Here is a 12711-nt window from a genome sequence, read left to right as displayed (position 1 = left end):
AATTTGAAATGCAACTATCTAGCTGACAGAATCAACATCTGTGAAGATGAGACTTAGAGATTTATGCAAATGGTGACTTTCTGAATTAATTTATGTTATAGAAAAGGCTGTCAACTTCTTTGAGTATTTATGCCCTATTACTTAATTAGCTGTTTTGACGATGGAAGTCAAACTACCTTTTTATTTTTAGTGGAAGACTGGCAAATGTTTGGTGGTACGTACAGGCAAAAGTGCCAGGTCTGATAGCCTGTCCATCTATTTTGGGGTGGTGCCACGCAAAGAACTACTTTCAGCTATAATGTACTTGACTTGTAACTGCTGCTTTGTCCAAAAAAAATTATGGGCCAAATCCCTGAGGAATTTGGTAATCAGTTCCCAAATTCCCTAATTCATGGAAGCTGTCCTACAATCAGTGGGATTACTTCTGCAAATGAAAATAACAGGATGTACGCCAATGCTGTGTAATGCTTGCGCTGCATCTACCCACGTTGAACTTTTTCTCTTGACACAGTAAGAAGTGCTCCATGACACTCTGTGAGAAGAGCAGCTGCCCTCCAAAAACATATCCACAGCACCGAGATTGTAACTGCATCAGAGAATTAAGACTATGTGGTTTAGCTTTTTTAAGGGAACTTAAAATTATATTGAACTAACAAGCCACAAATGGAGCTTCCTCCAAGCTCAAGGCTAGGTCCTGGTTTTACTGAAGATGGTGGGATTGTTGCTGTTGGGATATGCTGGGCCTGGATTTCATTTTGTATTGACCCATTTAACAGAAGAGCAGCGTTCCTGGCTTATCGTTTATCTGAGCCACGGGGTAGTCAAATATATGGCCCCAAACTTCAAGAGAAACTGGGGCATGGAAGTCAGAGACACTAACAACATATTTTGTTGTCTATACAGTGAATGCTTAAATTTCTTAGCAGCCATCTTACGCTGCTGCCTTTGAACAGAACTCCCCTTCTCATTTCTTCTTCATTTAGGGCCCAACACTCAGCCGCCCTCTTTTTTATTTCCCCTCCTGGCTCAGTATGTGCAGCCAAAGAAGACACGCAAAAATAGAGATGGCAGATCTGTTAGAAACAGGAGAGCAAACATCTATATTTTTACACTTTAGTATTAGAGAGAAAGCCAGTCCATTTGGAAAGTTGCAATGGGCAAAAGAAGAGTGAAATTTGTAACCATGGCAACACCAAGCTTGTGCCTATTGACTGTTGTCAGGAAACTATGTGAAAACATGCAATTTATGGGCATTAGTGAAAGGAGGAGGTCTCCTTGTTCCAAAACCCATACTGTGCCTTCTTATAAAGCACTTACGGCTTCAAAAATGATTTTACGTTTTGTCTGTCTCACTGTGGAAGGCACTTCAATGTAAAAACTCCAAATTTAACCTCTGGTGCCACCACTTTGTTAGCGTACTTGTCCTCTGCATATTCAGAAGTGAAAGAAGCCCACAGCAACAGTGCTGGCCATTTGGGGTTCACTCTTATTTGGGGGTAAGCCCCTAAAAATTCATTGTCACAAATCCTGCTGATGCAGACCTCGTATTATCTCCTACATTATATAGTAATGCAAGCATTTCTTCTGTACATTATGAAAAGAGTATGTTCCAGGCAAACCCAGAGCTGCATATTTTATTACTGCCTTATTGCAAACTCGTCTTACTTACTTGTCTTGCATTATTTGTCTTATTCTGTGCTCTTTATTCAGAGCAGACAACATTAGAGGTAATCCCCCAGCCTTTAGTAGGAAGACACACTTTAGAGGGGCATTGTCAGTCAAAATTTCTTTAGTACAAAGTTTTCACTGACTCTATTGAACTATTAAAAACTGCTTCACTAGAAAATTACAGGAAGAAAACATACTGTAAATTAGACTTCTGAATCATTTATGACTAGCTGAATATGTATACAAATAAACAATATCTAAAAAACAAGCAGGCACTCTTACTATAGGCTATCATACAAAAGCTATTGAAAATATTTCAATTCATTACTACTGGAACACTCCTTTATTATTGGTAACTGGCCTTGCATTTTTTTTTCAGAAAATTCTATCAGAAAATAGAAAACAACCTTGGATATTTTCTGTTTTTTTTTTTTTTTGTTGTTTTTAAATGTATAATTGACTGGAGAAAATATTTTCTCACTCTTCAAATGTATTTTAGTATATACATATATCTGTTAAAATTCAATACACTAAAAGTTCTTATTAAATCCTAATTGGCCTCAGATTGAACACCCAAAATCATTTAAAACTTTCCTAACATCCTGATATATCTTGGCAACATTTTACTGCAAATCAATCTTTCTCAGATATTTATACCAATTAATCTAGTTAAAATACACGTTGTTGTGAATGTCTCTTATTTTAATTATACTACAATAATTCCTTCAGGACTGTCATCACCATTTTGCATAAATAACAAATTAATAATAAAACTAAATTCTATGGCACTTTCAAACTTCTGCAGCTGGATTTTTTTAATCAGAAGTTATGCATTGGACTTGGACTTAGAATACGATGGTAATATCACTCACTTTAGAGACAGAGGCCTGATTTCATAAGTAAAGCATAGGTTATATTATCTTCTTTTTGCTTTCTTCAGCATTTCAAAAATGAATTATACTGAGTTCGTTATGATCCTACTGGCTGTTTTTCTAAGCACATTTTCTAAACTAGAAAGCATGGCACTACTTTATTCCCCGTGTGTAGGTAATTTTTGTCTTACATTCGATGGCTAGCATCCCATAAATCAAATCCAGGTTGATAATTACAAATTGTTGCCTAGCCATTTTGTTTGCTAAATGCATGATCCTTGAGGCTGTCTTGTTCATTGTTGTTTAATTGTTCCCACCAATGCACTTTCACCAAAATAGATGCATTGAATAACCAAGCTGTAATGATAGAAACAAATAAATTGTGACTAGAACCAATCCATGTACGCTCAGTCTAATACATTATTAAAGAAATGGCAGTATTTTCATTCAGAACAGTGTGCTTCAATAAATACATTAGCTCCAATTTCCGCTGATTTTCAGTGTTCTGTTCTGAATTAACGTAATGCCCATAAATATCCACTATTTATACCCAAAAGACAAACACTTACTTTGTCAATGCAGACAGGTTTTATAACCCTATGTAAAACAAGCATTCCTATACAAATCAAGATCAACCACTTCACAATATGTAGATATAAATCACATGAAGACATTTTATAGAAATTTTGTGGATAATATCTATGACTATGCAGATGGATTTTTTTTTTGTAGCATGCTAGACTACTGTTAAGCCATATGCTTTGTTTTATCATCATCCATGTCCACACATAAAAATTCTCCATATTCCCTGAACAACAGAAACAGAACACAAAACTCAACCAAAATAGAAACTTCGCTACTGAAGGAGCAGTGGAAGACTATTGCACACAGAAAATAAAATTATTTTCTCTCTGCCTAACTTGATCCTGCTCCATGGTTCTTAGAAGAAAAGGAAAACTGGTCATGTAATAACTAATATAATATATATAAGAAAATAATAATACAAAGTATCAATGCGTCTTATACTTGCCCGTGGAAAGGTTGTAAATCTATCCAGTTCTTCCACAAAGCAAAACATCTGTAAACTGATCGCTGACATTACAATCAAAAGGCTGGCAGTGAATACAACCAAACTCCCAAGTTTTTTTCCTGGTCCAAATATCTTATACACAAAATCCTCCAAAGCAGGAGAAATCTTTATAAGCCGAACTACTCTAAGAACCTGTAAAGAAAGAGAAAATACAACTGCATTAATTATTTGATTACTATGTTAACCAACAACTTTTCAGGAGACTTCAAGGCAAAAGGAACCTGTCAGGCTGTGTACTTATCTAGACGTGCCTTCGGCTTTGTTTTAGCTAGTAACAGCAGTTACCTAATGATCAGGTGACTGGTCATTATTTTGTCTATTTTGTCTTTTGCATAGCCTTTTAAAATTGTGTGCTGTTAATGCTTATTGTTCCATATATCTTTGCATCTAACATATTGTAATAAAAAGCTGAAATTTTGCATAGAATAAGTTATGTATGGTCCTTTCATAAAATGCAGCATCAAGGTATACAGGCACGGTATGACAGCAGAGGTCTTGAAAGTATAGGCACAGGAGTATAGTGAAGGCCACAGTGCTAAAATCAACTCACCAATGACCCACGGTCATCACAGAAATGCAGCTGGGGCTTTTTTAGGGGTTACAAAGGGAACAAAAACATACGCAAAACATATCATAGATAGTAAATCTGGGTGTAATGAGGGATTCCAGAATAATAAAAATGGTCTCCAGCAGAGGACAAAATAATCTGTCTTGATATAGCAACTGAGAATTGATTGCAATGCTAGGTAAATTGCTCCAAAGCTTGCTTATCATCACTGTTAAAAAATCAGACTTATTTTAAATGGACAAGGTCCTGAATAGTCTTTGAAGAAAGCTCTGCTTAGAGCAGCAGGCTGAACAAGATGATACTAAAAGGCCACTTCTAACCTAAACGTTTCTGTTATTTGTTACTCCAGGTTACATATCTGCATGAAAACTGCCAAATCTTCTTCCACAGGTCATCTTTCCATTTCAGTGACCCAAGGCGAAATTGCTTGACATTGCGTACAGTATAACCTAGCAAGTTTGGTAATAAGCACATGCTGCTATTTCATACTCTAAACAACAAGGGAATTTTGGGTGGTATTTCTCAATATCAGAGGAAACAGCACTGGGGGCCACTGATGTATTTGACATATTTTACACCTCTCAGTGTTAGTAGTGGCAGCAGAACTGTGATCATGTATGGAATTCCTGACCCATTTGCTACTGAATCTACCTTGGAAAAGCTGGTGAAAACTCTGATCCTCCCATGTAGATCAAAAAACTGTGGCAGAAACAGTGACATGAATGTTAATATCAACAGGAGGCAGTGGCAAACCACAGCAGTCACTGGAGACAACTGACAGGATTCTATGACTCTGTGATTCTCTGTGTGGCAAATGACATTTGGCAGTTCTTAAAAAAAAGATTCTCTAGCCCAAGTTAGAGCCCATATTTCCACACGAATCACATTGAAACTGAAAGGTAGGAATTACAGTGCAATTATAGACTGACCCTATGTGCAAGTCAAATACAATTACCGTGCTGCTTTTGGATAGAAAATAAGATTGACAGAAGGATATGGCAGTTATTCACAGAAAGACTTCAATGTACCTTGTAGCTTGCTAATAATGTACACCTTTGTATTTTGCATGCAACTCATCTCCCTACCTATCTGTTGAGTACCCAGAATATGCTGTAATGTCTGGCAGGGCTCAGAACAGGCTTTACTGTCAAAGTGGAGGTGGAAAGTTAACACCAGAGAGCAACTTATTTCAAACATAGCAAACCCCTAGTGTGAGATGGGGGAGCCTTTGCTGTCTTCAGTATTTAAAAAGGGCCCTGGACAGAGAGCTTACACTAGACAGCTTAACTTTCACATCGTTAGAATAAGGTGAGATACTTAAAAAACGTTGGTAATGTATTCACATTACAAATAATCTAAGTACAAAAAACTGGTTACTAAGACAGTGACAGCCAAAGACATTAGTGAGAATTCTAGGTACTATGAACATTTAAATGTGGTGTCTTTACTTACAAGATCTACCTGCAGTGTAAATGTTAGCACATCTACTTAGTGCGTAAATGTTCTTCAGTACTAGTGTCAACAATGACCCCAGTGGAGTGAAGATTTCATGCTAGTCCGTATTCTGAGTTTTGTTTTAGATAAACGTACTTTAGATAAACTTTACTAAATGCCTTATTTTTTCCCTTCCTTTGGGGAGCTTTAATTGACCTTTAAGCAACACACTAATCTTATTGATACTGTATTTTTCATTTATTTTCATTAGGCAACAAATTAAATCTAGCAAAAGTACACTGTAATGAACATTTATTCATTCCATGTAGTTGGATGGCAAACTGTATTAAATTTGAAAGATGTAGAAGGTACCCTATCTGGATTAAACGTAAAAATATGTTGAAAAATGAATCAAAAATAAAACTACAAGAGAAACCACCGCTCTGTCCCAAATAATAGCTGCATTTCCTAAAAGTGATATTTATTCAGAAAATGACTCAGCAATATGTTCCCAGACACAAATACTCTCTTCAATCCAGTGTAGTTCAAATTCTGTTTAAATCTCTAATAAACTGGCATTTTTATGCCAGATATCTGCAATAATATGCAAATTCTGCCATTTCTCCGCTGATGAGATGTTCTACAGATAATGGCCACGGAGTGGTGCCTTGCTTGTTCATAGACATTTTCTTTCACAGACAGCTTTGCAAAGTGCTTTGAATGAACATACAGCGAGTATGTTGTCAGTATGTTGTATGTTGTAAGAAAGACAGGTGGGAAGCTGGACAGTAGCCAATGTGGTGAAGAGCAAATGATGTGCTGGCAAAAGGTAACGAATGATGAAGGCCAATGAATAATGCAGACTGAAATATATGCTAAGGAAGACTAGACAAGGAAAATAATATGTCTGCTTACTATCCTGGAATGTGTCAAATAAGACTTGTGTTTTCAGTAACCTGTTTTGTTGGCTGACAAGGAACACATTTAACCTGTCATTATTAATATCTAAAGGCCTGGAACTCTGCCTACCATCAAGATTTATCCAAGTGAAAAAGACTTTTTGACCTTGGTTGATTTGAAAATGTGTTATCTAGCTTGCCAAGAAGCTTAGTTGCTGGAGAATATGGTGTGTACTTCCTTTACACGCTGACATCAAAGGTAAAGTATTTTCCAACCTTACTGTCATCTGCCTCTTTGGGGATTTGGATTGCAAAAGACAACCCAAATCGTTCAGCATAGCAACTGTTTCTGCTTGTAAAATTTATGTCTTTTATACACATGTATTTTGATAAAAATCATATCCTGAAATTTTCTGTCAGAAAAGCAAGCACTTAGAAAAAAAACACAAAACAACAAAAAAGGGGAAACTACTTAAAATCATTAAAAATAAATAACTTCTTGTATTATTTTATTACCAACATCTGGCTATATTTTAATTATTCTTTCAGTCCTATGATTTAGTGATAATATTATGTATTTAGTCCAAAGTGCCCATAATTTATACTTAAAAATTCTAGAAAGAAATCAGCAAATGTGAGCAGGCTCTGCCCTAGTAACTGTGTAGCAATGTGTTAACTAAGTGGCTAACTAATTTAACTGAGAGCTCCCAGTTAGGTTTCCTGGGTGCTTTTGCACAGGAGTGCAAAGGCATTCTCCTGTATCCTTTCTTGCATATCATGCCACGTTTGAATTACAAAATTTTACACGTTTGGACAGCAAAATCAAAGGTATAATCATATAAAAGCTTTCAAATGGTACCAGGTGAAAGCAAAACAATTTGAAATTTTGAAATCCTTCTTGAGCAGGTTTGTAGAAAGAATACAAGATGGGATTTGGAGAAGTCTGAAAAGGCCATTATGTTTCAACCCACACCTGGGGAGAGTGCCACCCACATAGTGTACTCACTTGATTACTGGGTGTTACTGGAGCTCATCACATATATCAACAGGATTTTGTCAGGCCATTTATTGTTTGCCTTTACTTATTATTAACCTTGCATCATGACAATCCACTGCTGAATAATGGACAAACATGATATGCATCCTTAAGTATTTTTTTTTAAAGAAAATCACTTTCTTCAGCAGTGTAGAATATAGCACATTATAATGAATCTCAACACCTTATCCCACAACTGGCGCAACCCTAAGCACTCTGATGAGGCTGAACAGGGAATTGGTTGGATTGGTTTGCAGAAGAAGAATTCAGAAGTCTAATTAATCAATCTTTCATTGTCTCTATTCCCTACTCTTCCAAAGTGAAAATGTAGGAAGAGCCTCAACACACTTTCCCTCTCAATTAGGAATGGTCAGAGAGCTATAAATCAAACCCTAAGATGGTTCTGGAGAAAACCCACGATGACTGGAGTGGAGACTTGTCTCGGTTAGAGATGTGGCTGCTGCAGACATTAAGATTTGAAAGAGCAACAGCAAGTTTGTTGAGGTGTCAGGGACGGAAGACAGGAAAGCAGTGGCGGACTCGACAGGAAAGCAGTGGTGGACTCGACAGGAAGGTGACAAAGTAAACAGCTGTATGCAAGGTCAAAGCTGAATGAAGGACGAAGAATAAACTAATCCAGAACCTACTGAACAGTGCAGCCTAGGTAAGATGGGAGTTACTGAAAAAAAATAAAATGGGAGTTACTGAAAACAGAAAGTTGCAGGACTGCTAGACAAAGGCAGAAATAATCCTATTTCTGTAAATCCACCCAAGAAACATAGTTAAGAACAGACTTAGTTGGTATTTTAAAGACATTTTCAACAGGAGTCAATATTGTGAGAACATCAGTAATCTAAGAATAGAAGTAAATGAGAGTGAAATATATACTCCTTTTGATTGGTAATGTTTTTAATTGGTATTTAAGGTAAAATGTGAATGTAGCTGATTGTACCTGGAAATATGTAAACTGAGAGTGATAGAGGTCTGGATAAATGTGAAGAGTGGTTCCAATTACAAGTAGTAACTCAAATTTGTGAAGAGATGAGCTGATGTATCCTGTGAAACCCAAACACCAGATCTTCAGGAGAGCTTCTAAATCAAACAGAACTGTAAAAGCAACCTAGACGAATATATAAAAAGAGAGAGAAGTGTTCAAAACACTGAGTTCAATTAAAACTTTCTATGTCATAACATCTATAAAGGTTTTGTTTGGTAAAAATAAAGATCATCATTGTATTAGGAAAAACAATCATTCTCTATACGTAATAAACAATGAATAATAGATTTTTAAAGAAAATTCTGTGATTGCATGGCACTTGTTTGTTCATTGGTCAACTATGAATAATATAGAACTGAAATGAATTTTTACATTTTCAGAACAATTTACAGAAATTGTTATATTTTGAAAGCTTTCTATTAATACACATTTATAAATAACTATTAAAATGATATATTTTTAAAAAAAGATAATATAATGAAAATCAACTGTGACAAATCATGTATCTACTATTCCTTTAAGTAATTACATCTACTGCACCAAAAAACTAGTCAAATTCTTTATTCAGCTTCCCTTACAAATAGTTGAAAACTTGACTTATTCATACAAACAGTTGTACAATCTGACACCTAAGTTTTCAAGAGTTATATGCTCAATTTGTAAATTTGTTGATTAATACCCTAATGTTAAATTCAGATCAGACTTTTTATAAATTCTGTCTTTTTAAAAAATTTTTTTTCTTGCTCATATCATTCCTTAAAATGTACACTTTGTGAACATTTCTGAAGTCCTAACACCCAGACATGTAGATGTCACAATTTGGAGGGCATGAAATAATAGATCCAATTAACTTTTCACTTTGTGTACATGTATAAGAAGGAAAACCTGAAGAGACTTTTTTCCAAATGTGAAGCAACACATATAAGCTGTCTGAAAACTTTTAAGCGATCTAAGAAAGAAACCAAAGTTAAAAGGTCTCTTGTTTGAAAACTACAGAATCCTAGAATGGCTGAGGTTGGAAGGGACCTCTGGAGATCATGTAGTCCAACCCCCCTGCTCAAGCAGGGTCACCTAGAGAATCACGTCCAGGTGGGTTTTGAGTATCTCCAGAGAATGAGACTCCACAGCCTCTCTGGGCAACCTGTTCCAGTGCTCTGTCACCTTCACAGCGCAGAAAGTTCTTCCTCATATTCAGATGGAACTTCCTGTGTTTCTGTTTGTGCCCCTTGCTTCTTGTCCTATGACTGGGCACCACTGAAAAGAGTCTGGCCCCATCATGTTGGCAACGTCTCTTAAGATATTTATATACATTGGTAAGATCAAAATTGCTACTTCAATTTTCCAAAAACTTCCATAGTAATAAAACAACTGAAACAGGTTAAAAAAAGGGGTGATGGGACTTAATCATTAAAACAAAAACAAAGAAGAGGAAATTCAAGCTCAATCCAGAATTGGCAAATTTTCACAATTTTAAAAAGAGATGGTGTTAAAGAAGTTGAGCAGAGGGAATAAGGAGGGAAGTTACAGAGGAAAAAAAACATATAACCCATGGGGTTCTTACAGAGGCCTTTCCTGAAATAGTTACACAGTGAAATGCATGATATTCACCTTGAAAAAAGGGAGACAATTCTGTATAGATTTACATCTTCAAAACTTACTCTCTTTCTTCTCTCATTAACTAAAACCATCCTGGCTAGACACACTTCTTTCTCACTTGCTTTCTTCATTTACCTCTCTATATACTCTGAGATATTCTCTCCCTCATTTCCCAGCGGCCAAGAAACTCAGTATGGAAAAGATGTTTTTCCTTCTCTCAGCAGTTTTTCTCTCTGACCCTTAACACATTTCAGGGCATAAAGGAGACACTGAAATAACGTTAGGTGGTATCTATATGCAAACAATAATTTACAAGTGCTGTGCAAACATTAACAAAGTACAGCTCAAACCTTCTTTGAGCTAAAGTATTATTAGTCTTTTTTTATTACAGAATGTTATGGTAAAAAATGGAGAGATTAACTGATCTCAATGAGGCTTACTGGATTTGGTAGGTGGTAACAAAGTTAGAAACTAATATTTGAATCCTGAATCTGACAGTGACAGTCTCTGGGATTCTGCCTTAAGTACTTACATTATTTAAAATTTAAACACTTCAGTCCATCAAAAATATATTTATCAACATGAAAGATGTTGTCTTTGAGACAACTAATTAAAATTTTACATATTTTATGTGTACAGGACTATCACAAGAAGGAGTAATGATGGAAATTATACACTGAAGTATATGTCCTATGCTAATTCCTCTAGACCATATAGCTGTTTATGGGTGGTGCTATCAGCTATACTTACATGGCTTTCTCAAGGCATGCAAAACAATTACCAGGCTTCAAATATCCTCTGAATGATTAAATCAAGGCAAAATGCTTCATAGCCCTCCAAATCTTTCATTAAATTAGGAAAGAAACATTGCAAATAAATATTTGTGTGATTTCATATATACACACATTAATGTACACAGGATGCTCATATTCTCGAATGTATCTACCTATTTTTTTCAGCTCTTATAGTTCAAAGAACTCCAGGAGAACAATATGCCAAGTCTGAAGAAACTACTCCTCCACATGAAAACTTCTATCTAGAACACAAGGAAAATGCTATATCAAATTTTTTTAAAATGAAAGCTCATTTCTAAAGTAAAACAGATCTAATTAAGTCTTAAAAGAATAAGGGGGGCAAATTAGGAATGGGGGGTAGAAAGCTGCTGGAATTCAGTTTCAGAGCAGGTGGAATAACAATACTATTTAAATACACACATACATACTTCAGAGTACATAGCCTTCCCATTAGGGACAAGACTAACAAATATGATGTTAAGTGTATTTTAATTTATTCTAAAAATGTGTGGGCGGGATCATTTGCATTTTACATGCTTGTCAAACGAATTCAAACCACTAGCACTTAAAAATGTATCAAATGGTTTGCATAACATCTGATTACATTTATACACCTGTCTTCCTGCTGACAGAGCTTGTATTTTTTTTCCTTCCTTGTAATTAATTACAGGAGAAGATTGAGAATATCTGAGTAGAACTTTTTCTTAGGTGTGAAATGTAATGCAATTTTACAGACATTTTTTAAAGCTGAAATCACTCCTTCCATTGCTGTAGACAGGGGAAAAGCAGATTCACCTAAGAAGCCAGAATAGACCTGCACAGGAAACCAGGTGTAACACATGAGCGGCCACCCTCCACCAGTTTGCAAACTTTGCTTTGCCAAAACGCCTGGCTGTCCTTGCTCTGAATGATGAAATGAGGGTGGAAGGCAAGGGAGGCAATGGAGGAGCTACCCGACTGCTCTCTGAGGGCTGCCTCCCAGCCAGCCACCTGGAAGCTTTATAGTGTTAATGCTGCCTTCAGCAACACTTTTCAGGCCCTTTGAAACAGTACTTGCAGGAATCTCACCTGTGCCTGGTAAGACTTCTAATGTGTAACCTCTGTTAATGGAAGACACTGTGGCAGGTGCATAAAGACAAACATTCAGCACTGCTTTGTCTAGGTATTGAGCAGGTTAAGTCAACACCCTCAGTCACAACTACCAAAACGAGTTTGGAGCTCTACTCTTTCCAAGTTTGCAGATAATGTATGGTTTTCTTGGCTCATCCTGTTAAGTCTCTCTTTGCTTCCTTTGCTGATGTATACAAGCTGAAAAGCTTCCCCAATTTTCATTTACTACTGGGTATACTAAATCATGCAAAAAACAGAACCTGGGTTTAGAATTCATTTCTACCCTCTTTTTGCCTCACCTTTGCCTTGTTTTCTTTTGAGACTGTCTTCTCTTTCCAACAACAACAAAAAAGCAGGATTTTTTTCTTGGTACTGAATATCTCAATAACTTAACTTTGGCTTGTCTGTGTAGTTTAAATGGACATAGTTGTGCATTTATAGGCCACTACAACTTGTGACCATGAGAATGGAGCTACTTCCATTCTAGACCACACTAGACCACATCCGCTCCTTAAGCCAGCAGCTTCCAGGATGACTTCTGGAAAAGGCACCAGCTGGATGCATTTGCTTTAACCTGTCTGGCCATTTCCTTAAGCAAAGGGAATCCTCACTGCTGTTGGCTGCTCCAGTAAGCTGTCTCTGAAGGG

General features: G+C 36.4%; 1 protein-coding gene across 2 annotated transcripts in view; it reads right to left on the bottom strand.

The window, feature by feature from the left end:
• The window catches only part of NALCN (sodium leak channel, non-selective), a 224888-nt gene that overhangs the window by 91790 nt on the left and 120387 nt on the right, over window positions 1-12711 (bottom strand). For both annotated transcript variants that reach the window (XM_035557055.2, XM_035557056.2), the window contains 2 exons: window positions 8520-8687; window positions 3571-3762 (listed from right to left, as the gene is read on the bottom strand). In XM_035557055.2, coding sequence (XP_035412948.1) covers window positions 3571-3762; window positions 8520-8687 — 360 coding nt within the window. The remainder of the gene's footprint in view (window positions 1-3570; window positions 3763-8519; window positions 8688-12711) is intronic.

Source organism: Cygnus atratus, chromosome 1 (assembly GCF_013377495.2).
Source record: "Cygnus atratus isolate AKBS03 ecotype Queensland, Australia chromosome 1, CAtr_DNAZoo_HiC_assembly, whole genome shotgun sequence".
Lineage (NCBI taxonomy): Eukaryota > Metazoa > Chordata > Aves > Anseriformes > Anatidae > Cygnus > Cygnus atratus.
The sequence above is the reverse complement of the archived record's forward strand: the minus strand, read 5'-3'. Positions and strand labels throughout refer to the sequence as shown.